Source organism: Fonsecaea pedrosoi (assembly GCF_000835455.1).
Source record: "Fonsecaea pedrosoi CBS 271.37 unplaced genomic scaffold supercont1.4, whole genome shotgun sequence".
Lineage (NCBI taxonomy): Eukaryota > Fungi > Ascomycota > Eurotiomycetes > Chaetothyriales > Herpotrichiellaceae > Fonsecaea > Fonsecaea pedrosoi.
Genome location: NW_013550612.1, coordinates 1,967,745 through 1,994,023, shown reverse-complemented (window position 1 = coordinate 1,994,023; position 26,279 = coordinate 1,967,745). Strand labels below are relative to the sequence as shown.

Sequence of the window (26,279 nt, the reverse complement as noted above, 5' to 3'; positions counted from 1 at the left end):
CTTTGGGGTCGGCAGAAGCGAGGAGCCGTGAGGAGGGAGATTGGTGTGCTCAAAAGTGCCTTTTGGAACTTTTCTGGCTATGATGATTTTGACGATTTCTTGCAGTACTTCCACTCCTTTGACCCAGCCATAGCTATCAATAGAGCTCAACGAATAATGGCATATGTTCCACATCTGGTGTTGCCTCTTCGACAGTGACAGGATCCGTCATGGTTTTCCTATCGAATAGGGCGCTTAGTCGTTTGAGTTCGTGGCTGATGCAATCAACATCAGGACTCATCTTATGATCGAACAGACCTAAGGGTCTATGGCAGATCAGGGGTATCGACCTTCCTTGACTAAGGGGCTCAGCCTTGGCAGCCACGCAGGCACATGAAATCCGAGTTCGAGAATATAGCATCAACTTAATCAATTTACCTCTTCTTCCCTCACTATCCTCAACACCCCACAGGCATTCTTCACTTGAGTATATTAAACTCGTTTCATATTGTCGTGTACCCGCTACCGTACCAAGGTGAGTGATAAGCTTTGCGGGAGGTCGAACAGACCAGCAGATTGATTGGTTATCTATCTATACACGCACCGAAAGGCCAGAAGGGCTTGAAATGTCTCTATCCAATTTTCGCATCGACGAAGAAAAGCACATTTCTATACCACGCCCACAGCAGAGGCTCTGGGCTTGATGGTGTCTATTGGCATCAGCGACGACTCGACCTTTTTGACCTCTGTTTTCACCAGTCCCTTTGGGTTTCTGGCCTTCTCTACGGGCACATTTACCGTCTCGCAGTTGATGGTCGCCGTCGTGGCCCGCCACGTATTCCCCACGGGGACGTCGTGCATCTCCAGGGACAGAATGTACTGGGTCCGACTGGCTTGGTCCTTGATCAGGACCGAGTTTCGTTTGTCCAGGCCTCGCAACACCCCGTACGTGTCTGAGAAGTTGGCAAACAGCACGTCCTTGATGACGTTTTGTCGGTGGGTTTCGGAGAGGCTCGCATCGTCGCCGTGGGCCAGCGCCACCAGCGCCGTCGAGAGGTCGTCGTTCGCACCGGACTCCTGGAAGATGGCGGCCCACGAATCGAGCCTCCAGCTTCGGATGAAGGACTTGTGCACGCCGCAGAGGAGCACGAGACGTTTCCGCAGTCGAGGTGCTGGGGGAGATGTCTCGAACACAAATGGCACGATGCCGGTGAAGCTGGCGGATTCGAAGCCGAAGAATCGCGTGGTCTCTGCCTCCCAATGCTGTGGAGGTAATACATCGCACAGCTTCATTTTGCCCCGGAGAGACTCGGCGAACTGGATCGTCACGCTGGATATGCGGTAGTTGGCCTCGGTGAGCTGTTGACTGTGGACGCTCTTGCGGACGTACACGGTGCGCCTGCTGCCCTGCCACCAGATGAGCCGTGATTTCTCGGCCGTGACGTGTTTCGGCAGGACGCGGACGAACGTTTCTCCCACCTTTTTGAGGCGGACGTACAGCCATTCAGGATCTGTGGTGGCTCCGCTGCGACAGCACCCCAGATCGAGAATGCAGCAGTCATTCTGACCGGGGAGAAAGATGCCTTCGGCGCGCAACCCGTTGCTGGTGATGGAGACTTCGTTCCCGAGACTCTCCCGCTCGTGCGGCGCTTTGAGGTCGAAGCAGTCCGAGAACTCTGTGGGGGACTCTGCAAAGATGCCGCGGTAGAGCGACGTGCCCGACGTGTTCTGCCACGCGAACAGGCTCAGGTCGTTGTGTTCCTTGAGGATTTCTTCTTGGAGGCGGAGAAACGCCCGGTCCCCTTCCCCGTACAGCAGCGGCATGTTGACGTTGAAGAGACCCAGCAGGCAGTACGCGAGGTCCTCGACCCGGCTGGTCTCGCGGTGCGCGGCCCACGACATTTTTCTGCCGACGGGCACAAAGTCGAGGTTCTGGCCGTTGACCAGCACGTCCGAGTCGATGCGGGTGACGGTGGCGAGGAGCTCCTGGAAACTGGCCTTGGTGCCGGCCTCGACCCACCACTTGTCGTAGAACCGGACCTTTTGGGGCGCAATCAGTTCCTGGAGCGTCCAGCCTCTGGTAAACCACCGACACGTTTGTAATTGACTCGTGTCCGACGCGTTCTCCAGATCCGAGAGGTAGGCGTAGCAGATGTGCGCGTCCCGGTACCACTTGAACATGGAGTTGATGGCCTCGGACAGCTCGGCGCTGCTGCTCTTGTCGATCCCGCACGTGTCGACCCACGCGTACTTGAGCCCGTCGGCCTTTGCGATGCGGCACGTCATTTCGATCTTTGCGTACCCGGCCTTGGCCTTGAGGGCGTCGGCCTCGGGACCGCCGCCCTCGATGCACTTCCAGTCCTGAAAGCTGATCTCCTCCTTTGTCCAGGTGTGCGAGAGGATGGCGTAGGAGCCGGGAGGCGGGTAGACGATGGACTCGAGTTTGAGCGTTTCGGTGTTGACCAGTAACATCTTTTCCGGCTTTCCGGCTTTCCGTCTCTTCCGCCTTTTTTTTTTAAGGTTCCTGTGTTGTATAGAGTGTGATTGGAAATGGGGGAAGGGGAACAAATAAGCAAGGTGGTAGGTAGGGTAGGGTAGGTTTGTGTATATAGCAGTGTCTGATGAACGGAGATTCGAGGTTCGCCCCTGCACGAGACTGTAACTGTAACTGTGACTGTGATGTGATTGTGGCGTATCCTGCGCTGTGCTGTACTGTGGTGTGGACCTTTACAAGTAAAGTCTCTATTGATTGGTGTGTGTTTGTGTGTGGCGTTCTGATATACAGAATACTTGTTCAAAAATTCAACCAGCCAACGAAGATAAGAGAAAACAAGTGTTCTGTATGTGCAAAAGACTGTTCCGGACCGAAGCAAGAGATAATACACGTTTCCAAGAGAGAAAAAGAAAGAAAAATGAATGACTTTACCTACCTACCTAGAGAGGTACTTTACTCGTCGCGGACCATGGACCACTCTAGTAGCCAGTCCCCAGTCCCCAGTCACCAGTCACCAGTCACGGCAGGATGGTTGGATCCAAGTCGGAGTTTGGGAGCGTTTGGGAGTTGGCAATGCGTTGGCAATCCTGGCACTTGAGGCCTCTAAACCTCTCAGCCTCGCGAGGCTGAAGTCAGAAAGACGGTCATATCGCACCAATCACACGACATGTCGGTGCTGGGCGCGTTGGCAGGGACGTGGCACAAACTGAATTGTCCGCTTGATTGCGGTTGGAGGGACTTCGGAGATTATAAGTGTTCGCAGCACCTCGTATCGCATCGATGCTCTTATCCGTGCCGTCTGTCGTTATTCGTCTGAGAGCCAGTGTCTTGTGCTGTGTGCTGTGTGCAGGTGCGCTCATGTCTTCAGGCTGGGCATGATAATCTACGGCGCAGATGTAGATGTACACCCAGACATTTATGTCGTTGGCTCACTCGATACTTAACTATGTAACTTACCTACCTACCAATAGGGCTGGGTATGCGTGTGCTGTACTGATAATGATGATAAAATATCCCACAGAATTCCCGATTCGTTCCTGCAATGGATGAATGGATGACCCGACAGGTAGGATTTCCGGTCGTCAGCTGTCTCTTACTCAACTCAACACACCTCATCTCACCTCATCTCATCCTTATCCTCATCCTTATCCTCCTGCGGCAACAGCAGCAGGAGAGATCTGACGATGATGGACCGCTACTGACCGACTGTAAGACTACCTACCCCAGCCGCGGCCCGACATCTCCCCATGATGTGATGTGATGTGATGCTCCTCACTCCCAATGGCAAAGAGGAACCACTTACCTGGTCTCTAACCTCGCAAGAAAGGGAATGTCTTTGTACTTGGAAGTCGATATCCAAGGCGCCACGTCCAAGGTCCCGCGGTCCCTGATGTTCTGTGTGTGGCCCTACGAGTTACAAGTACGAGTGTGATAGTGTTAGCCTCGTGGACGAGATTGATATACAAATGTGGATGACGGGGTATCAAGTCGACCCGACCCGGAAGTCATGAGTACCTAGGTAAGCTACCCGTATCTTCAGCACAAAGCGCAAAGCACAAATGGAGCCGTGTGGGTGTCTCGACACAACACAACACGTAAGAGGACGTAACGGGACCAGACAGGACATATACATATGATAAGATGACAAAACCCCATTCAACACCGTCGTTCGTCTCGAACTGTTGAGTTCTGCCTTTTCAAAGAAAGGGTCTACCGTGACGAAACACCTCGTATGTAACCGCGAAATACAAAAGATACCTGTACCAAGTAAAGATGTGCGTATTAATTGCTAGTACCTAAGACGTATGTAAGGTACCTGTGTAGGTAGTATCCAAACCAAATCGATGAATAAAACCAACACCAGCCACCAGTCCAGTCATAAGTCATCAGTCATTGAAAAAATACCTTCACCCTGCTCCTAGGTCTCTGGGCCCTGGACCACGTCACCCTGAAAGACATACTCGGTACTAGCCACAGAAAGGAAAGACTATTCGTAATGAACCTGGGTGGACGGAGAGTTGGCGGGTCGGGACGGTGACATCCAACTGTAAGAAGCATTTCGTGTACCTCCCGCTTGACCTCGTAGTAGCCAAGTCCAGGCGTTGCAAAAGATGCGGCCGTCTCAGACTCATAGCAACAATAAACAACTCGACAGCTGTTCAAAAGACAGTCCGTAAAGTCACCAGGGAGTAGTCGATGGCAAGGACAGAAACTTGTCCAGAGGCTGGGACACCGCTGTGTCGAATGCTCGCATCCTTGACTCAGTCGCAGCATAACAATCTCCGCAGTACCGAGCACTCCTTCCCATCATTTTCCCGAAGCTCCGAGAAGTGTTTGCAAAGTCCATGACTTCTCCCAGTACTGCGGAAGGGAATGGAAATGTCGTCGTCGATCGACATGGACCTTGTGATTGATTCCCCCTCATCACCTCACTCGAGCCGTGCATCTGCCGCATGCGCTCCCAAGCGCTCTCGTTCCCCAGGTTTCGCATAAGAGGTTGCTCGGCAGACTTCTGCTTTCCCCGCGTGGAGAGAGAGGTCTCCAGGATCTGCATTCTCTCGTGAACATGCGGTTCCGCATCCCAGCGCCGAGGGCGAGGGTGATGTGCGGATAACGCGTCCCGTAAGCCCAGCCCCTGTCCGCATGTACCAGTAGAGCAGCAGCTCCTGTTTCATATCCTCCTGGCCTAAGAAGAATCAGGGATAGCTAATGCAAGGACCTTAACCCGGTTTTGGGGGTCGATCGTACCCATTGGGCCGAAGTATGTATTCTGTCTTCTGGCCTCGTGCCTTGCGTAGCAGGAATAAGGTTCGTCAGACACCCGTGCGGTTAAGACTGCGCGGAAATAGACGTCCTCGTTCGCTTGTCCGCAAAGCTCACCCAGCCGCACCCTCCTGTGCGAGCGATGGATGTATGGATGTCCTGACAAATGCGGTCGGATGGCTTGCCCTCGTGGCCCTGAGTCGTATGGGCCACCGCCCAGAAAGAAAAAGGGAGGGAGACAGGGGAGCTCACCAGAAGTCCTGCCTGTCCAAGCCGCCCAGACAGGTACAGGCTGGTCCTTGTTAATCGCTAGGCCCGGGGAACATTGGCTTCCGACGGCACCCACGGCAAACGACACGCAATAATATGAGAGTAGACCAGACTTAGGTAGACCAAAACCCCAATGAGACCAAAGTCAAAAAACATCAAGTGCTTTTCCGCCATTACCTGTGTCATTAAGATTTTATGCCATACCCTGGTTCACAGCCTCCTGAAGTATTTTGGCGGCACTTAATGCCATGTCACTCTTTCGTCCTAGCAGCCACAACGCCTCGATACAGTCATTCAGACGACTCCTTGCCTCCGACAGGTGGTTGGTGTCCATGAAAAGTCCAGGTTCTCGCCGTGACAGGACGAGTTTGACCAGAACTTCACCAGCCTGTGCGAATGAACGCACCAAAACTACCGTCCATGGTTCTGTGAGCAATGCTGCTTTGTTCACCGCATGGTGGAAATCCGGAGATTGCGAAAAGGACAAATCTTCGTTACTGAAGCGCGAACATCGGCCGAGGTCCGAAACAGCGTACACGGAGCGGAACCTCAGGGCCGCAGAGAACTCCGTGGTCTGTCTGGTGGTTCTATTTGCTGGTAGAGTCATGTTCGAATCGTCCAGCTTCTCAATCAGATCCGCCAGAATGAGGATGGCAAGGTGCCAGTGGCTGGCCAGGAGGATGTACCAGGATTGAATCCGAGCCGGGAGGCTCTCGTGGTTCGCTATACAGTCAGAGATGAAGCGACCATATGTATTGTTCCAGTGGTTATAGACCTCGAGTGTCGAAGCGATGGCGTTCTCAATCGCATCAGCTGTGGCGCGCTGATAATACAGATCTTGGAGATGTCCCACCCTGCGGAACACAAGAACTTTGACCGGCGCAGCGTCGGCCAGGCATGCGGCAGCATCGACATAGGAGCAAGGCCAGCGAGTCGTTTGCTTGCGAACATCGCCAATTCGCGACTGCTGGCGAAGAAAATAGTTGCCCCATACCTGCGACTCGCGGGACAACTGGGCACTGTTCATATTAGAGAATCCGGAATACCCATCAAGATCACAGGAATAGCCGTTGACGGATGTTGCGAGACGAGGCGCCGGGATCGGTTCATCGTCAGTGATGCTGGTCTCACCATCACTTAGAGCAAAAGTCCGTCGATTCATAGCTGCGGATATTGTGTCAAACATAATCGCGAGCCAGAACATAAGTCCAAACGTTTGTTTGTCCTGCTCACCCAGAGCAATCGAAGTTTGTAACGCGACGTGACTGCCGTTCTGAGAGCGTTCGGCGTCCTTGAGCCTTCGTTGATGATCATGCAGTTTGCGGACGGCGACGTCCAAAAAGATAGGTCCGGTGTCATGGTCGAGAATCTTCCGGAGCGATGCGAGATCATTCTGTCGACGTGACCCTGGACTGGGAAGGACTTCGGCCGACTCTATGGGACGTTGCGTCAAAGAAAAGATAATGGTGGCAAATATGACCTTGAAGGACGGGTTGCCCACGGCCTGATTAAGGGCAGCACTGGCCTTCTGCCATAGTGCTTTCTGCATATTGCGCCCAAAGATTCCATGTTCAGGTAGCTGAGTGCTGAGGTTGTCGTGTTTTCCGAAGGGAGATTGGGCCCATTGCACCGCGAAAGCCATAACCACGAGGCTGAGGACATTGGATGCCTGCTTTTGGTCACTCTGAGATAGCAGGCCACTCCTTGCATATGCATCGTCCAGGGCACGGACCCGTGTCACAATTCTGTTGGACCATTTGGAGCTCCATGCGTCTCGTTGGTCCATAAATGGACTAGACGCATAGGGGCAATTCCTCTCAATCAGCCAACAGCTCAAAGCACCTTCTAGGGAGTCATGATAGATTTTAAGCAGGCCCTTTTTAATGTAGAGCCGACTGTGATCCTCCGCCAGAAAGTGCGAGGCAAAGGGTGATGCCGTTTTCTTGGTCAGGCCATTTCCATAGAATGGAGGGGAAAATCGACGTTCCTGCACCACTGACTCCTGGTCCTGGCTGTCAACTACTGACTGAGGATTTGATATGGGTTGGCTCCAAGAGTTTGAACCGTCGGAGAGGTAACTCGTTGAAGATTGGCCATCAATGGCGACATCCGGATCGAGCATTGGCTGAGCCATGTAATAATTGGTTGGATAGGGCTCGGGGCAGTCGACCGGAGTAAAGTCGTAGAAAGGCTGATTGAGCTGTGAGTTCATAAGAGAGGCACTGTCGTCGTGTTGCGATCCATTCAAACTCTCAAACATGGTGCCTGTGGACAAGGATGCTATCGAGCCATCCGGAAACGTTTCTCTGGATATCGACCTGTTGAGAGAGTCGGTGAGCATCGAGTCAATATCCTCCTGTGGAAGATTAGAGACGCCGTCCGCCCACACATCCTGGCTGGCCGTGTCATCTACTGCGTGCGACATTCCTTTGGACCCTCGCCGGCGTTTGGAGGTGGTTGACTGACGCCTTTGATGCGACTTGATCCACTCGATTGTACATGCCTTTTTCCACTTCTTACAGTTTGTGCAGGGAGAGGAGGCAAAGACATTCATCGCGTCGTGGTCATCGCTCGAAGAGAAATTGAGACCGCTGATATTCGGCGCCTCGTGGACAGCGACCTCGACATCGCATCGACGTTTGCCAGCTCGACACTGGTCGCAGCTCTTGTTCTGGCGACGACGGAGGGCGACAGTTTGCGCCATGATTTGTTCCAGGGGGGAGTACGTAAATCGGTCGATTCAGTCAGGGATCACTGCGGCATTGACCTCGACGACGGTATGGGCTCTGAAATGTCAAGGCAACAAGGTAATTGCTGGTTCTCTGAGATGTCAGTTGTCAGTGCACGCGGAAGAAGGTGGAGTCTCTCAGTCCAGCCCCCGCGATTGTCCTGCTTTCATGGGCCTTCTGGCTCTTTTGCGGGGTAGGCAACAACTCTTTCTCTCGCATTGCTTCGCTTCGACCGGCTCATCCAGGCTTGGTTGCCTTGGTTGCTTGGTCACCGCCAATCCGACCTGGCAGCGCCCACTGCGCCCACAAGCGCCCCAATTCACCCTCAACCTTCACCCTGGGCGATCCAAAATATTATGCACTCCCCCCTTCACAAGGCAGCTAATCCCAGCTGACGAAGCGGTTGAGGACACTTTTGCTTTCACGGCACCAACGGGTTACATCGTACAGGCACGCATCCACCCATTCCCTTTGCAGCACCCTTTTTCCGTCTTTGCACGCTATTACTGACCAGCACCTGGCTTGCTACTGTATCTAGCTTTCCCGACGCGGTCCCCATCCTACGGAGTCGGTCGTCCCGCGGATCAAATTGGCAAAATGGATTTGTATAAACGGCACACTTCATTGCCCGGGTACCTAACTTGACCTAACTCAGGCCACTGTACACTCCTGATTCGAGAGCCACCCAGAGACCCAACACTTGAGGGTCTGCAAAAGGAAGGATTTGAGAACATATCATCCCTGCGACTCCCTTGGCTCGATCGCACCACCAGTAAAGATTGGGCAACCCCGCCCAGTGGCCAGTCCCCGTCGACCGTCCGGTCGGCCCATCACTCAGCATAAAGGTCAAACCCCAGCCCTGCTGCTTGCCTGGATACAAGTCTGGGATGGGATTGGTCAGGTCCGGCTTGGCTGGAGGGATGCCCTGGCGTGAAAAGTCCGGGAACTCGGGAATCTGGTTTTGGAACATCAAATCCACTGTCTCCTTTTTCAGAATTTGAGCGCCGGTAATCGGCGATGTGCCGTCATTCAGCAAAGTGGCTAGGATTTCTGTGTCCCATCAGCTCTAATGCCCGCAAGTGTGGGCTAAAAGGTGGCTTACGGCAATACTCTCGTGGACGCGCAAAGGCGCCAGCTCCTCCACTGTTGACGCAGGTCGCAATGTCTTGCTGACTCTCGACGACTAATGGACGGTGAAGGAGATGGTCTCGTGGTTGAAGCTGGCCGTCTGGAGTCCGCGCATTCATATAGGCCAGCTTCGCCTTCATATCGGCGTTGGGAAACATGGAAATGTTCTTAATGCCCAAGGGTTGGAATATGTGGCGTTGAAAGTAGTCGTTCAACGACAGATTGGTGACACGCTCCACACATATTCCAGCCCAGTCAATATTCACCTAAGGCGTGATTTCAGTCAAACTTCCTGCTCAATCGAGAGGCAGAACCCACGCCATATTGCCAACCTTCACCAGGCTGATGGACCAGCGGCTGGATCAAATCCTTGATATGCCCTGAGAACTCATCATACCCAATGGGTTTGCTATGATCACGAAGACCATCGTGAAAGAACGTATAGCCGAAGCCCGCTGGATTCGCGTTAGCTCGATGCATATTATGGGAAAGGAATTATATCTGACCGGTATGCGACAACAGCATTCTCAGAGTAACTCCTCTCTTTGCTGGGACGAGCTTGCCATCAGGCTGCAAGACGCTCAAGTTCTTGATCTCAGGACACAGCTGCGCCACCTGGTTCGCATCGTCCAGCGACAGTTTCCCTTGCTCCACTAACTGCATACATGCCACACCGGTAATCATCTTGGTGCAAGACGCTATCCAGAAAATGCTATCAAGGGTCATTGGCTCAGAGGAGCCAAATCCTCTTTTGCCGGCGGCATGAGCGTAGAGCTCTTTACCATCCTTTCCAATGGCGATACCCACCAACCCTGGAATTCCCTTGTCCCCATCAACGCAGGCAGCGTTGAGAGTGGAGGTTATGTTGTTGACAGCCTCGGTAGAAAGCCCCATGTTGACGGATATCAAGATGAAGACAAGCTGTTGCGTCCAGCCTTACCAATATGCAAAGGGTCACGACCAGGAGCAGGAGGGTTTCTGAGGAGCTATGCAGGATTCGTCTGGCTGTTGTCTAAATATCAAGTGAGTCCTCGAGTGTGCTTTCCCCTCTCGCATCTCTTCTCCTCTCTTCTTCTTCTCGTTCTCCCCCTCAGACGAGCCATTCTCCATCGTGTTGGTGACAGTCATGCGGGTCCGAGAGTCACTCCCAAGATTGCTCATCCTGTGGCCCCGAAGTCCGTCGCAAATTGCCCGCAGTGATGTGCGGAAACGCATTCTTGGGACGTGTTCTAACACTGGAAGATCTTCCTCGAAACCACAACCCCATCGCGCCCAGCCAGCCATAGTTGTTCCGTACTCCTCAGCCGTATGACGATAGGCACAACCTCCTCAAGAGACGTATATCCTTGCGGAAGGCATGGCAACCCCCGCAATGTCGATTTCCTGTATGGAGACTAGAGACTGGGGTCTTACCTCTTTTGCGGAGCCGCAGCGCTGGGCCTTGCCAGATACATTCAGCAGATCTGTATGGGGCCTCTATGCGGGCACCAAACAGATCAAAGAATGGCCATTCACTATATCCAGCCAGTCAGGATGGAAACGTTCTGTATATAAGGATGAAGAAAGCAAGAACAGAATCACAAGAAGTCATCTCTCTCACAAGCTTCAGCAAAAGACTCCTTCTCATCTCACGTGGCCCAAAGAACCTTGTTGCCATCTGACAGGCATCATCACAATCATGGGTGACCCAGGAATGACGAACCCCAAGCTGAAGACTCAGCTCTGGGAATACGGCCGTCGAAGGAGGACAGATGGTCCCTATGCGGACAACCTTGAGGTCGATGCCCTTGTCGTCGGTGGCGGCTTTGGCGGAGTGTTTTGCTTCTGGTCCCTTCGCAACCAAGGTCTGAAGACTGTCATCTATGAGGCTGGCACTGACCTTGGTGGTACCTGGCGATGGAACTGCTACCGTAAGACTCGACCCTTTCGATGTGGTGTGACATTTCTAACCTTCGAGCAGCCGGAGCAATGGTCGACTCCGAAGTCCCGGAATACCAACTGTCGATCCCAGAAACGTGGAAGACGTATGCCAAAGGCTCCCATGTTCTGTCTTCTCAGTGACTGATGTGCCATAGGTACAATTGGCCCTCCAACTATCCCACTTACAAGGAACTTCGTGACTACTTTGATCACTGCGACAAGGTCCTTGATATCAAGAGCCAGACGGCCTTCGAAAGTGTTGTCGTCGAAGCCAAATTCAACACGGATGAAGGACGCTGGTACGTCAAGACAGCGGACGGCCGAACGGCCAAGGCCAAGTACCTTGTCGTCGCGGCTGGCTTTGCTGCCAAGCGTTACGTCCCTGACTGGCCGGGCATCGAGAAGTTCCAGGGCATTGTCCATCACTCATCCTTCTGGCCTGATGAGGAGATCAGCGTGCAGGGCAAGAAGTGCGCTATCATCGGCACCGGCGCGTCTGGCGTTCAGATCACTCAAGCATGGGGCCCGAAAGCAGGTGAGCTCAAGGTCTTCCAACGAACACCGAACTTGACGGTGCCCATGCGTCTCCGTGCCCTCACAGCGGAAGAGCAGTGGGCCGGTAAGAAGTGGTACCCGGAGCTCTTTGACCTCCGTGAACGATGCTTTGGTGGTTTCTTGTACGACTTCTCTGAGAAGAGTTTGTTCGAGGACACACCTGAAGAACGCGAAAGGTTCTTCGAGAAGCTGTGGTCCGACGGAGGCTTCCGCTACTGGCTCGGAAACTACAAGGATTATCTCTTTGACCCCAAGGCCAACCGTGCCGTCTACGACTTCTGGGCCAAGAAACAACGTGCTCGTCTGAACGACGCAAAGAAACGGGATGTCTTGACCCCTGTGGAGCCTCCTCACCCATGGGGAGTGAAACGCCCGTGCCTGGAGTACTCGTACCTTGAGCAGTTCAACCGACCTAACGTCGACGTCGTCAACATCAAGAACAACCCCATCGTCGCCTTTGACGAGAAAGGCATCGTCCTCCAGGACGGCACGCACCATGACTTTGACATCATCTGCATTGCGACAGGCTTCGATATCACCACCGGCGGCATGACGGCCATGGGCCTGCACAACATCAACGGCCAGACCATTGACAAGGAGTGGAAGAAGGCGGCCGTGACATATCTCGGCACCACTGTCCCCGGATACCCCAACATGTTCCATCTCTACGGCCCGCACGGCCCCACGCTCTTGTCCAACGGACCGACCTCGGTGGAGATTCAGGGCAGATGGATCACCGACGCCATCGTCCAGATGGAGCGCCAGGGCATCAAGTACATCAACCCGACCGACGTGGCCAGCATGCAATGGAAGCAGAAGATCAACGAGTTGAGCGACAAGTCGCTGTTCCCGACCACCAAGAGCACGTAAGTTTTGGTTCCTCCCATCTCTTATCCTTCACACACCTTTCTCTCTGTCGAGACTGACTCCGCACTGCAGGTACATGGGTGGCAGCATGCCCGGCAAGGCCTTCGAGCAGGTCAACTACGCCGGCGGCATGTACAACTACCACCAGGACATCAGAAAGGTCCTCCCCAACTTTGAGGGCTTCCACGTCGTGAAGAAATGAATCACGACGACGGCGCCGGCGCCGGTCGCGGTGGCGGTTCGGTTGAAGCGGAAACGGAAACGCAATTGTGAGGAAGACCACGAACTAGGGAGGAGGAGGACGAAATATTGACGGGGCTACTGTATGGCTGGTATATAGCTAGCTAGATAGCTGGTTACTTGGCCCCAAGAGACCTCTTCACCCCATCTGCCGTGCATGATGCGTGATGAATGGATTGGTTCTCAAAGTAAAAACGGAAATGAAAACGAATATGGAACGTACCCAATTTTCCCTGACTTCTCTTTTACTTCGAGTGTTGGCGTTTTTGCCCGTCTACTTGTGTCTATGGTTGCGGATGGCTCTAGGTATGTACGTATGTAGACCGTTACTACACCTGCCCGTGCTCAAGCGAGACTCCAAGACAGAATTCCCTGCTTATATATGTATATATATAACTTGCTAGGTAGGTATTAGGTATTAGTTATTAGACCTGCCCGGTATGGTATTGCGTATCGGGTGTATACCCCTGAGGGTATGAAAGGTAGATGTGTATTCATACGTCCATACGTACAAAATGCATTATATATATATAGAACAAAGTAGACCTAACTAGCTTATCTATAGTAGGTATCTAGCTAGGTATAGAAACAAACAAACATGGCATTCCGTTTTGCCCTGTCCTCCAAATGTTCTTAGTAGTAAAAAACGAAGATATTCCGACTAAGCGCGCGTTTCTGTAGTAGTCGTTCCACCTAGCCTAGCCCCAGCAGCACCGTGTATTCAGCGCATCGGGCGGAACGGGCTCAATGAGGTTTTGTCATTTCAATCGATTGTGCTTCTGGTCGCTGGCGGTATCGAGTCTCGGGTATATATAGTAGTTGGACAGCAAATTGCGAGGTCCAGCGCCAACCTGGCCTTGATTCCCTTCGCATCTGACGTCGACTCCGACTCTCCGGGATGCTGTACCTCGTAGACACCTGGGAATCGGATCCCGATTTCTCCTCAGGAATCCAAAGGCTCGGACTCTGCTGGCATCGATTTCTGATTCTTCGCATAGACCAACGAGTCGAGTCCTGACAACAGTGGTAGCAACTCAGGGCAGTCTGCCGCCAGGGTCTTTGCAGTATCCACCGTCGTGGCAGAGAACAACGGAATCGACCGATTGATTAATTCTTGAAGGACGGCAGTGTTCCTTCTTTTCACGCACGCCAACAACAGCTGATCGGCTGCGGGGGAGGGTGCACTCGGGAGAGCTCCGTTTTCAACAAATACAATGGTATTTCTCGATCGCTGGAGGGCGAAAATAAGCGCCTTCGTCTTGTCATTCTCGGTGAAGTGCGACGGGAAGTTCTCAATGAAGAAGGCGACTAACGTGTCAGAGTAGAGGGACACCAGGGTGAGCAGAGTCTTTGGATGGGGAGGTAGCTTCTTTCGCAGCAACGCGACCATGGACTCTCGGTCTCCTTTTCGGGCAAGATCCAAGTATACCAGCTGGATGAACTCGAGATGTTGCTTCAGAAGCGTCTGCAGATGGCTGCCGAGAACCGTGGCCGATTCCATGGCGTACTGGGTCTTATATCTGGTCAAGTTTGCAAGGAGAACGTCACTGATATCTCTGATAGTTTCGTCAGTGAACCCGTTAGGGAAGGCCACGTTCGTAGGAAGCCAGTCTCGCTTAAGCCAAGGAGTTGACAGCAAGAGGTGGCATAAAGAGCTGTTTCCTAGACACGACCAGACCCAGCGAACCATTCTTAAGGAGATCGAAGTCTCCAGCCGTTTTGATATGTGCGGAGCGTTCTCGAGGTAGTTGAGGGCTGCTTGAATTGACGATTCCATGTTCTTCTCCATGGCTGCCTCAATCCCGCGGACAAATAACGAAGGCATCGTAAACCTACGTACGGGAGAAAAGAGAAAGCGCTCATTGTCTCTTGAAATCTCCTCAAAAATAGACATCATTACCTCCAAGCACTCCAGATGCCCATTCGCTGCTGCGAGGACCCAAGCAGATTCCAAGTCTTTATTCTCGAGCTGGTTTGGGTGTCCATCCCATAAGATGCGGAGTACTGAAGCGTGCCCATTCTCGGCCGCGAGGATTAGAGCAGTTGTCCCATCGTCGAGACAAGTGGATCGACTCGACCCAGCTATCAACAGCATCTCAACAACTGACGTATGTCCGGCTTCGGTAGCATAATGGAGTGCATTCTTGCATCGTGCGGACGGATCCCCTTCATGCACGTCGAATCCGTGTTGTAATAAGAGCCATACGATAGCCTCGTTGCCAGTCTGAGCAGCTATCCACAGGGCGCTGTTTCCACAATGTGTCTTTGTGAGGATCCCATCGTCAAGAAATTGCTTCACGCTGGCAACAGAATTATTTCGAATGAGACGTGCGACTTCAGCATTCAGCCCCGTGTCGGGAGGTGCGGCCGACTGTTCAGAAGCAAAGTCCTCGTAAAAGTGCCACTTCTGATAAGGTCTGGCAAGGACCGCAAAAGCTATGCGTTCCAGATGTTGGCTGACGTGAGTTATGAATTTGGCTGTTGATATTAGGGCTTCATCGCAAAAGAGGCAGCTCATGTCTTGGATTTCCTTCTGGAAATAACCTCTGGGAAAGCCAAGGGTATTGGGATGACTCTGCTTGATATGTGAAGGCAATTCAGACTTTCTCAACCTCCTCTTTGGTGTTGGACAATGGTTGCAACGGTATGAATATGATTCCGGATGAGATCTGAAAATATGGGACAGTATATGCTCTCTTGAGATGTACGTCTTGGAGGGAGTTGGGCAATTTTCGAAAATACAACAATAGGGCTCAAGATCACGTAGTACATGTGTCCTATAGACAATCAGGGCCATTTCCCACAATTCGAAAGTTGAAAACTTACTGCCAATCACGCTTTCTCAGAATCAACACCTCCTTATTACAGATGTCGCAAAGAAAAGTGCGTTGCTTCCCCAGCTCAACGGGAGGAGGCGGGACCACGAACCCAGCCTCTTTTGAGCTAGCTGAGAGGGAAGATTGCGTTTTGATCGTCCAAACCTCACGAGTTCCGGCCGGTGGGGTATCTGGTAATTGAAGAGAGTTGTTTGAGTGGGATGATTGAGATAATGTAGATGCTGGACAACTTCGCTCAGGTTTCCCTGACCAGAAGGACACTTCCTGAGTCAACGCCCGAGTCAACGCAGAAACTGGGTGCCTGACATGACTCCGACTTGGTTGATTTATATTTTCTGGAGCGGCAGCGGGAGCTGGGTCCTGATCAATGTCTGAAGAATATGGCTGGTTTGTATAGTCGCGAGCATAGCTCCCACGTCGATCACCTTGGTTCTGCCCGTCATCGCTATGGAACCGGAGAGCCGGTTGGCAATGAAGGCTATCGCCGACGGAATGACACTCAACGCTCTCGCTGTCCGTGCCATGAGCTGAGGACGTCGGCACATGAAAAGCGCGTGGGAGCTTTTTCGCTCTTTTCACATTAAACCGTGCTAGGCGATGAGCTAGGTACGATGGGATCAAGGGGAATCTATCGCAGATGTTGCGGTGGTAGATTGCCTCATCGATTTCCGCTCCCCATTCAAGGTCGTCGGCGCCTGTCTTCTTTCTGTCGTTTTTGCGATCAGCGTCATTCGTCCATTGCTTGATATGAACTTGTCGGAAATGCTCAATCTCGGATGCCTCCTCATCCTGTCTCGTCGTATCTACTACCGGGGTGTTTGATAACACGTTGGGTTCGAGGTGCACAGACTCAGTCTGGGCGAGCCAGTTGTCCAACGACGTTTCGAACTCGGAATGTAACTTGTCTGAAGCCCTGGTCTTTCCCACCTTGGGTTTTTGAATGTCGGCTCCGCTTGTTGGTTCGTATGAAGTTGGCTCCTTTTCACCGTGAGAGTTCGCTTGTGTTGCGTTGTTTAGAGACGATATTTCTTCGTCCACAGCCGGTGTATCGGTGGATTGCAATAGCGCCAGGATCGCCATCGATTCCTCTGGATCTCTAGGAAGTGGTCTGGCCCCAAAGACCTCGAGATCTTGGGTGCTCTGTGACCATATCACTTCGTCATCTTCTGTCAGGACTGTAACATGCTTTGTGCTGCCTTCGAGTCTCTCTCTTGACGGATAATACTTCAAGCCGCAACTTTTACTTCTGAGAGTGAGTTGTGCTTCAATGGGTTGAGAGAAAGCTACTTACCACGTAACCAATGCCCGTGGGTGGTCCAAGTCGATACGCGGCTCTCCGCAACTTGGGCGTGGGCACAACCCGCCCTGCCAGCGAATCTGGGAGATGATCACCGACATAGTCACTGAAGACCCTGGAAACACTGTTCTATGCCAGTCTTGCTTTTTTATGATGGCCCCACCCCCTTTGGTGTCAATCAAATGATATTGCCCTTCCAACACTTTGGCCTCACCAGGGATGCCCTTGAATTCGGCGCGGAGGAGGCCTTCGAAAGCCTAACGTAATGTCAGTGATGTCGACAGGATAGCAGTTGCAAACGTGCACGTGGGGACTCACCTCCCAGTGACGGAACCATTGATAGGGAAGCGAAACTGTCCTACCGAGGGCGTCTTCAAAGAGAATAGCGTCAGAAAGCATCGACGGACTGTGTCCAGGACTATTCTGACTCGTTAGAAGCAACGCATATATCTGCATATTAGTTTGAATGATCCTCTGAAGCGCCAATTTTGTCTCTCGCCGGAAGGAGCCGAGGAAATCTATAATCTGTCCAAGGACGTTATGGAAACCGAAGACTGCTCTCCCAACCGAAGTCAGTGCACTTGAGACAGGAGTAAGGTTGCTCTCCAATCGTTCAGAAATGTCCTCGACCTTATCTTGTATGGGTCTTAGGCTGGCCGCGTGGTCGAGATGAGAACTCGGTTGCTGATTCGCGAGCTCCAGTCTTTCCATGCTTTCTCGGAGTTTTGTGATCTCGTCGACAAGGCTAAAGTGCGCAATGTGCTCCTGTGAGTCTCTGGTTGAAGCAGATTCACTTTCAGCCCTATCAGCAATATACTCCGCTAAGATGTCGTAGATCTGCTCACAATATGTGCATGGAAAGCAAGAGGCTCAAGCAGAGTACTTTCATCGCAATGAACTTGCGGAATTGGCTGAATTCTTCCGATCCCAGAAAAGCCCATTTGACCCTGTGGAAGGCACCCTTGACGCGGCCTCTCGGCGCGTATGGCCCAATTGACGCTTCGTAAGACCTGAGCTTTTGGTAGAACTCTTGGAGACAAGGCTCGCAAGCCAAGGCCAGGCCGCGGAGGGCATTGACTTGTACCGCATTGTCTTCGGTAATGGTCAGTTTTGTCACTTTCTCGAGCAATCTTTTGAGGCTTTCGAGTTCAACAACAGCATGTTGGTACTCCGAAGCAGATCCCCCAACCCCTTTTAGTGACGAGATTATCTTGCTTGTGAGCTCTAGAGGAATCATCAGCTGGACCACGACCCTGCTTTCCGGTTGATGATGGCCAGAACGTACGTATCACAGCCACGAAGTCGCCGACCGAGAGACCAAATGGAACTGGCATTTTGTCCAGGTGGTGTAAGGGCCATAAGATATCACTTCCGAGGAGAGTTTTCTGGATCCAACACAGAATACGATGTTTCCGTGTGCGCGATATAACAGAAAAGGAGGATGCGAAGTAAGGCTGGATTACCCCGCCGTGATATTCTGCCTTGTTGCCAAGCGAGCAGCGACATGTACGTTGGGCTCAGCCGCAGCTCACGCCTCCCTATCGCATGTGATTTTGCCCGAGGCTGTACCCGAGGCTGCACCTGCTCCGCCCCCATGGCAACCTGGCAGTCATCCTGATGGTGGGGAGGCTGTTTCGGTCGGTTGTTAGCAAGAGCAAGAGTGGCTGTATATCTCCACCAAGCACTGCGGCAAATCCTCCAGCCATGGACGCTGACTATATCGTGGTTGGAAAAATTGTCATGGTTGGGCAGCCCTCCCCGAATGGGAAAAAGATTCATGCCCGACACCCTCCTTGTTGCTCAGGTCGTGACATCGCTCTATCCACGAGACCAGGGATCGAGCCTAGAAGCGGATACTGAGCGAGGCGCCATCGTACAACAACCTCTTGACGGCAAAGTCCTGCTCTATGGTCTGTAATTGAGAGCCATACTATCCGATTTCTGAAGGGGCCATGAAATCAATACACTTTCGGCCAATGCCAGGTTCGGTTGGATCGGCCCGACTTGCTTGGTTGGTGGCTACTAGGTGCAACATATGGCGCACGAGACTGTTACGTGTTTGTGTCTGTCAAGGCTGTCGCATTGATTCACACCTGCATTGGTCGTGGAATTCAAGGACCGAGCCGCCCGTAAAGGCTTGCAGCCGTGTAGACAGTACACAAGAGCACTGGATCAAGTAGACGGGCCAATTTCCACCAAATCCGGTCACCATTGCGTCAAAAAGGTCTGAGCGAGAATGGCTTGACGTCTGCCAATGTTTTCGTCGGTGTTACCATCGAACGCGAGGAAGTGGTGAAGCCATTCATATATTTCCTCTGGACGTACGGATGCCTTGACCCCGTTACCGACCATCGAGAATAAACGGGCAGATGCGCCATCAATGACTATAGGCCCGCCATTTACTTGATGCAATATGTTACCAGGGAAGACGAACACTCCGGGATTCGTGGTGTCTCTGTCAGTTAGCTTCTCATGATCAAATCGCGCAATGGGGTAAAAGGAGAAAGGGGAACTGCAGCCTTGTGAGATTTGATCCGTCGAGCGATGCAGCATTGCTCGATCAGGTTACTCTCCTCCTCCTAGACGGCAGTGGAATTCACTGACGGTCATAGAGCTGACTCACCACATCTCAAGGCGACTTCGTCGACATTGTTGCTGCGAAAAAGGTGACTTGGGATGGACATGGACTGCCAGACTGCGCTATCAACTTTCGGGGAAATAGAGGCAAGTCGCGCAGTCCATGAAAGGAAGGTCAGCCGAGCCAAAATGTACTAGACTTCATCGTTGCATGCGTTGTCGTGTCTTCCTCAAGAATTCATTATCAACTATTACGCAATATAATCCAAGGGTCTTCAGCCTGGGATTTCTCGTGGACTGCCTTGTAGTTGGCTCCTCAACCTCCCTAGCCCCGCTGCTCGCCCCTGGCATCTCAAATGTCAACGCTCTCTTGACCTTCCTCCCAGGTGAAACCGACTACGAACCATGGCCAGCTCACCTCCCTCTCCATTTCCCGCCAGTCTTCCAAACCCCAAAAAGCGAACCTCGATGAGCTCACAGGCATCGGCACAAGGAGCATCCAAGAGACCGAAACTACATCCTCTCAGACAGACTTCATTTCCTGCCCAAAGTGCGAGTGGAAGATATGGCTCCGGGGTCACGAGTGCGCGCTCCGAATCAGGTAGCGTTGCCAATAGTGCCCTATCAGGAGTGAGTGGCAAAGTCCCTGGCCGCGGGAGAGGAAGACCTCGGAAGTCACAACAACTCAACGACGAAGATACTCGCTCTGTGCGTCAGGCTCCTGCGGATACGGCCAGTCAAGTCGAAAGTGCCTCAAGAAATGCTGGTCGCGGAACAAAGTCAGTCGTCAGCGCTCGTTCAGGCGCAGCTGAGCAGGAAGAGGATGACGAAGGTGATATTGACGGCATGTTTGAGACCATGGACGAGCAAGAAAGACGTCAAGCGGAAGAAGAGGAAACACGACAGGAGCAGCGTCGTGAACGGCTAGCCGACACGCTTGACCCGGACCAATATGCACGATACAATCAATGGCGGGCGCTCTCACTCAACGTCGCGACAGTTAGGAGACTAGTCAATTCTGTGGTGTCGCAGTCGGTCACATCTGCTCCACTGCAGGCGGTAAGAATCTACGGCAAATGGTTCGTGGGCGAGATTGTGGAGAGAGCACGCGAGGTACAGATCGAATGGGCCAAAGCGTACGAGGAGACGAGAAAAGAGGAACGGGAACGACGGCAAAAAGAGCTGGAAGCCCTCGAGGAGAAGCAGAAGCAAGGCAACCATTCCGAGCAACAAGCCCGCTTATTGACGAGAACCATTGAGGGACTGAGGAGAGAAGTCAAGGAGTATATCCCAAATCCACACAAGGGAGGTCTCCTGCCGGATCACCTTCGAGAGGCTTTGCGGAGATACAAAGCCGATGGTGAAGGCGGAGGAGTCGGATTCGAGGGGACAAGCCATGGTCTACTTGGGGTGCAGGGACCTGTGGCTTGGAGAGTTGGTGATGGTGCTTCGGGTAGACGACTCTTGAGATGATGTGGCGGTGTTTTCTGGACCCCTCGACGCCCTGCTGGAGTGGTCGGCAAATCTCCGCGATCCTGCCCCAACGAACCCATGGCTCTTTCTTCGGTATCCGAGTCATGATTGAAACCATCTGAAAAACTGCAATCGAAAAAGGAACTTGGCCCACGTACCTGAACTCCATGGGTTCCCTTCTCAGAATCGAGCACCAATTGACACGGTGCCGGCCTGTCAACGGTGAGACCTGGTGCGCTAGAGGCTAGAGGCCTGCCTTATTGAAGAACTAACTTTTTGCGCTGGCTAGTGCTGAACGCCACCACCGCACGGAGTTCCGCAGGAGCAATTGAGTTTTAAGCGAACGAATGAGGCTGAAGTCTTGTTTAGCAGTATGAGCACCGCGACATTGTCTGCTTACGACGAAAGCTCGGGCCTCATAATCCGCCGTCTATTTACCTTGCTCGTCACCTTTTCATCACTCAGCTAGTCCAAGCTGTGTGCGTGCTGCTGTAGACGCTCGAAAAGGAAGACACGGCCTGGCGATTTATTGGCCCCTTCCAGCCTAGAGGCTACCAAATATGTTGCAAATCCCAGAGTGGGACGCCTGACCAGCGAAGCCTCTGCGGCTCAACGTTTTGATGCAGCTCTGGCGTGGATCAGGCCCCATTGACGCCACATGGCCCATTTAATAAGATGTTATATCTTCAATGTTGCCGTCCTGTGTTTCTTCCCTGGCCCCTTTCATATGTCCTCAAGGAAATGACGCGCAACGGTGCATAGCGCAATAGCACTTTGACCATGGCAGATGTCGTTATTGCGCGGGCCTACATCTGCACACCGCAACGACCGCAGCAGCTATTACTTGGGAGAAGGCTCTGCCTTTCTTGACGACTACTCCCCGCAGATTGTGCGGGCTGGCACCTTCAGCCAGAAGATCGACGGCCTCTTCAGACGTCGAAAGACCAACTGGCACGATGTCGAACGAAGGTTCGAACGGAAATCGAGACCTTGGAACCCCCTTCTCGACTACCTTTGGGATCACAGATATCCACTCCGTGCCCTTTTGCCCATCACCGCAGGCCTGCTGGAGCTGATCCTGGTGCTATATCTCTTTGGCACATACTACACCTTACCTGCTGATCCGCATACCGGAGCCAAGCCACCCCGGGTCGCCGATCTTTACTCTACATTTCCGTTCATGAGCTGTGTTGGCTCGAAGAGGCTATCCGTCTATCGGGGGCTGACCTTTTGTGTGGTGTTTCTCGGCATTACATCGACAGCCATCAGCTTCTATTTCACCCGCGACGACCAATTGGGCTGGCAGACGCGTCGAGCAGGATGGCTCGCCAGCGTTGTGGGAGCTGGTCTCAGCATCTGGCTTGTCTTTGCTGCAGCGACGCCCGACAAGCACCTTCACCTCTTTGTTACTTCGGTGAAAGCGATCACCGTCTTCTCCATCAAATCTACCGGGCTGCTGGTTGACCACTTGGAACGCCAAAAGTATCCGGTGCTTCGAGAGCTTGCCGTGATCAAGGTCTTACTGTGGTGGAGAGTTGTAACGTTGGGTCTTGCCTTTCGTAAGTTCTTGATTATCCGTCGCCTCCATCAACCTCTGTCTGATACATGGAACAGCGCTCGCCGTGATGACAAATGTTGCCATCTTTGGCTGCAGCGAATCAAACCCTGAAACAATTCAAACCCCAGGGACTACTTGTTACCGTATCATGGCACTGGGAGCTCCTGCGGAGTGGCTCTATGCGCTCACCACCGTCTCCTGGAGCCTGGCAATCGCCTTTGACATCTATACAACACCCATCGTCAGTAAAGCCAAATCCCGGCAGGATCAGACTGCCACAGAAATGCTGGAATCTTCTTCGGTCGGTCAGTGGAGAGGCCATTCACAGAGTCAAGAGAGCCTGGCCTCTTTCGCCCCACTCGACAAGGACGAGGACTTTGGTCCCGATCTGTCGTCACCTGACGAATTCGACGACAAGGGGGGCAGCAGGACGCAATACAGGAACCTTGGCAGGAATCCTAGGAATCTCCACGGTGAACATGACTTTGCAAACGAGGACGACTTTGAGGAGGATCTCGGGCTGGCGGTTCGAACAAGAGATTGGGCTTGACAGCACAATTGTCTGGGTAGTCAGCGAATTGGATCGACAAAGTCGAAAATAATATGGATTATGGGCTCCTATGAAAATTGATGGAATGGCGGTGGATTTACAGAGTCTTGGAGCTCGAATCCCGTCTTTTGAAGCGACAGAGGGATCTCATTCCATTGCAGAGAGTCCAAAGTCGAGGCAGCACCAGGGTGGCTTCTTACAAGGCTGTAAGATGACGAGAGCAGACGGCGACATGATATATTTGTCTAATTAGGATCAGGCAAGTTTCGAAGGGACTATTCTTTGGCGTCCACTCTTCCTCGCCAGCGGGCAATATTCATCTTGTAATGAAATCTCCACATATACGAAGGATGATGGACACGGCGAAGCATGAGACCGGCTATCCACGTTGCCACGCCATCATCTTCGCGTCACCAGCATGACCAGCGTATGACATTATCGTGACAGACAGAATCTGCGAGATGTAAACACTGACGTCATTTTCAATAGGGGATTCCTGATCCGTGTGTCCGAATCGAGAGGAGAGGAGATGATATACAAATGCCATGCAAGATGGGACTAGCTGAGGAGAAAGTCCATGCTGTCAGGATCCGTCACCACTTGTTGTTTATTGTTATACATATCCTCATCGAGTTTGAGTTCCAGAAATCCCTCGTAATACGATTTTCACTTGAAGTTTTCTAGGCTCGGAATTCAGCTCCGTGGGCCTTGGAGAGACTACGAGGTACATTCAATGGTGATTGTCGACACTGCGAAAAAAAAATCAAGGGGATATACCTATTTATTACTTTGAGCTCTTTTCAACAGAATTCTTGTTACTTGCGACATGTCCGCACATACCGAGAACTTGCAGTTTTCCCGCGAGGATGTCGAGTTTGGTGAGACATTTCCCAGCCCAGCACATCGTGGTAGGGAGCATTGAGACTTTGGGTCTCGATATCACTGACCTTCTCGGAAGAGTGATGGACACCTGGCTGACGGTTTTGGTTTCTGTGGTTTCTTGCAATTGCAGAAATTCCCGACGATTTGCCCGAGAAATTGGGTGAAGAACTGCGGAGGCTGGAGCAGCTGTTTACTGTCGATACTGCTACGTTGAAGAAGATTACCGATCGGTTTGGTGAAGAACTCGAAGAAGGTGAGTTCGCGCCTGTGTCTGTGTCATGACGGATATTATCGACCATTGGAAGAGTACCTGGTCACAAGGAATACCTCATCCCACGCAGTGGATGCTCCAGGCCTCAACACTAGGCACTCCCATGAACAGCTGTTGACAGTACCACCTACCAGGCCTGCAAAAACACGGATCTAATGTGGTATGTTCTCACTTACTTCGTTCTCCTATCGCCACCATACTTCACGAGCAAAATGCTCCATCCTCGATACATATGAGGAACTGACCCTTTCAGCCAATGAACATAACCTGGGTCACAGCCTTCCCAACAGGACGAGAAACAGGCACATACCTCACGATCGACCTTGGCGGTACGAACCTCCGCGTCTGCCTCATCACGCTCACCGGCACATCGGGCGGCGCCGACGTCACGCAGGAGAAGTACCAGCTTCCCAAGGCGATCAAGACCGGAACGGCAGTTGAACTATTCGGACATATTGCCGATCGTCTGGGCGATTTCGTCAAGGCACACGTCGATACCGGCCATTTCAAAGAGGACGATGGCAAAGTACCCTTGGGCTTTACCTTCAGTTATCCAGCAACCCAGGACAGGATTGATCATGGGATCTTGCAGACTTGGACCAAGGGATGGGATGTACAAGGCGTCGAAGGACATGACGTGGCAGAGATGTTGAAGGAGGCCATTGCGAAACGGGTACGTTTTGTAGTACCACCCATGCCTATTGCCTCGTCTTTGACCCGTTTTGCTTGACTTTTAATATGGAATTTCCTTCGCTAAATACGGACCCGATTGTGTTGCGCCGTCCAGGACCTCCCCGTCAAGCTTGTCGCACTGATCAACGACACAACCGGCGCATTGATCGCGTCCGCCTACAACGACCCCGAGACGATCATTGGCGCCATCTTCGGCACCGGTTGCAACGCGGCATATATGGAACGAGCGGCACGTATACCGAAATTACGACACTGTCGCATGTCCTCCAACGGCACCACAACTACTTCACAGACCGAGAATGACGGAGCAGATGACTCGCTCATGGCCATCAATTGCGAATACGGCGCCTTTGACAACTCCCACACGATCCTGCCGCGGACGCGGTACGACGAGCTGATCGACGAGCAGTCTCCCCGGCCGGGCGAACAGACGTTCGAGAAGATGTCTGCGGGGCTGTACCTAGGCGAGATGTTCCGCCAGGTGCTGGTCGACCTGCACTCTCGCGGCGTCATATTCCAGAACCCCAATCTCGACGACAAGCAAGCGGATTGTCTCGCCACCCCCTACGCAATCGACACGGAATTCCTATCCAACCTAGAGAACGACTCTTCAGAATCTCTGACGGCATCAACCCGCGCTTTCCAGGAGAGCCTCTCAAACCTGTACCCCTCGCCACAGGAACTGCGCTTCTTCCAAGCCCTGGCCAAGCTGATCGCCATCCGCGGCGCGCGGCTCTGCGCGTGCGGCGTCTCCGCCATTTGCCGCCGCATCGGCGTCCGCAGAGGTCACGTCGCCGCGGACGGGAGCGTCGCGATCAAACACCCCCGGTTTCGGGAGCGGTGGGAGGACGCGGTCCGCGAGATTCTGGATATGAAGATGGGGGCGAAGGCGGTCTCTACAGAAGAAGCGGGAAGTGAGTTGGAGGGGATCGAGTTGACGAGTGCGGAGGACGGGAGTGGTGTTGGGGCCGCTGTTATTACGGCGCTGGCGCTGGGGAGAGTGGGTAAGCTGGAGTAATGAAGGGTAGCAAAGAGGTAAGAGATGGGAGGTGGAAGGAAGGGAGGTGATCTCATCGTCGGGGTTGTAACATGTATATATTTATAGTATTAGCGTGCAGGGACCTGGTTGGGGGAGATGTGTACCAAAGACGAGAGCAAGGAACATAATGGATACATCAGTTAGTATTCTTCCTAGC

The 26,279-nt window shown here is 52.6% G+C and overlaps 9 protein-coding genes across 9 annotated transcripts; 4 read left to right on the top strand and 5 right to left on the bottom strand.

Moving 5' to 3' along the window:
• Positions 1 to 648: 648 nt before the first annotated feature.
• Positions 649 to 2,451, bottom strand: Z517_06522 (uncharacterized protein; the record flags this gene model as incomplete). The annotated part of the gene is made up of 1 exon (XM_013428261.1): positions 649 to 2,451. The coding sequence occupies one exon, from the start codon at positions 2,449 to 2,451 to the stop codon at positions 649 to 651; it is 1,803 nt and encodes a 600-aa protein (XP_013283715.1).
• A 3,248-nt stretch (positions 2,452 to 5,699) lies between these two features.
• Z517_06521 (uncharacterized protein) lies at positions 5,700 to 8,210 on the bottom strand (the record flags this gene model as incomplete). Its single annotated transcript, XM_013428260.1, has 1 exon — positions 5,700 to 8,210. One exon carries the CDS (start codon positions 8,208 to 8,210, stop codon positions 5,700 to 5,702), a length of 2,511 nt encoding a protein of 836 aa, XP_013283714.1.
• A 671-nt stretch (positions 8,211 to 8,881) lies between these two features.
• Positions 8,882 to 10,257, bottom strand: Z517_06520 (uncharacterized protein; the record flags this gene model as incomplete). The annotated part of the gene is made up of 4 exons (XM_013428259.1): positions 8,882 to 9,285; positions 9,338 to 9,629; positions 9,682 to 9,818; positions 9,870 to 10,257. 4 exons carry the CDS (start codon positions 10,255 to 10,257, stop codon positions 8,882 to 8,884), a joined length of 1,221 nt encoding a protein of 406 aa, XP_013283713.1.
• A 784-nt stretch (positions 10,258 to 11,041) lies between these two features.
• On the top strand, positions 11,042 to 12,907 carry Z517_06519 (uncharacterized protein; the record flags this gene model as incomplete). The annotated part of the gene is made up of 4 exons (XM_013428258.1): positions 11,042 to 11,273; positions 11,324 to 11,387; positions 11,439 to 12,704; positions 12,778 to 12,907. The coding sequence occupies 4 exons, from the start codon at positions 11,042 to 11,044 to the stop codon at positions 12,905 to 12,907; spliced, it is 1,692 nt and encodes a 563-aa protein (XP_013283712.1).
• A 981-nt stretch (positions 12,908 to 13,888) lies between these two features.
• Z517_06518 (uncharacterized protein) lies at positions 13,889 to 15,463 on the bottom strand (the record flags this gene model as incomplete). The annotated part of the gene is made up of 1 exon (XM_013428257.1): positions 13,889 to 15,463. One exon carries the CDS (start codon positions 15,461 to 15,463, stop codon positions 13,889 to 13,891), a length of 1,575 nt encoding a protein of 524 aa, XP_013283711.1.
• A 645-nt stretch (positions 15,464 to 16,108) lies between these two features.
• On the bottom strand, positions 16,109 to 18,413 carry Z517_06517 (uncharacterized protein; the record flags this gene model as incomplete). The annotated part of the gene is made up of 6 exons (XM_013428256.1): positions 16,109 to 16,309; positions 16,362 to 17,019; positions 17,074 to 17,336; positions 17,398 to 17,872; positions 17,925 to 18,303; positions 18,365 to 18,413. 6 exons carry the CDS (start codon positions 18,411 to 18,413, stop codon positions 16,109 to 16,111), a joined length of 2,025 nt encoding a protein of 674 aa, XP_013283710.1.
• A 1,648-nt stretch (positions 18,414 to 20,061) lies between these two features.
• Positions 20,062 to 21,129, top strand: Z517_06516 (uncharacterized protein; the record flags this gene model as incomplete). Its single annotated transcript, XM_013428255.1, has 1 exon — positions 20,062 to 21,129. The coding sequence occupies one exon, from the start codon at positions 20,062 to 20,064 to the stop codon at positions 21,127 to 21,129; it is 1,068 nt and encodes a 355-aa protein (XP_013283709.1).
• Positions 21,130 to 21,916: 787 nt separating this feature from the next.
• Z517_06515 (uncharacterized protein) lies at positions 21,917 to 23,237 on the top strand (the record flags this gene model as incomplete). Its single annotated transcript, XM_013428254.1, has 2 exons — positions 21,917 to 22,688; positions 22,744 to 23,237. The coding sequence occupies 2 exons, from the start codon at positions 21,917 to 21,919 to the stop codon at positions 23,235 to 23,237; spliced, it is 1,266 nt and encodes a 421-aa protein (XP_013283708.1).
• An 826-nt stretch (positions 23,238 to 24,063) lies between these two features.
• Positions 24,064 to 26,101, top strand: Z517_06514 (uncharacterized protein; the record flags this gene model as incomplete). Its single annotated transcript, XM_013428253.1, has 5 exons — positions 24,064 to 24,115; positions 24,250 to 24,372; positions 24,525 to 24,550; positions 24,644 to 25,063; positions 25,178 to 26,101. The coding sequence occupies 5 exons, from the start codon at positions 24,064 to 24,066 to the stop codon at positions 26,099 to 26,101; spliced, it is 1,545 nt and encodes a 514-aa protein (XP_013283707.1).
• Between the last annotated feature and the right edge of the window lie 178 nt (positions 26,102 to 26,279).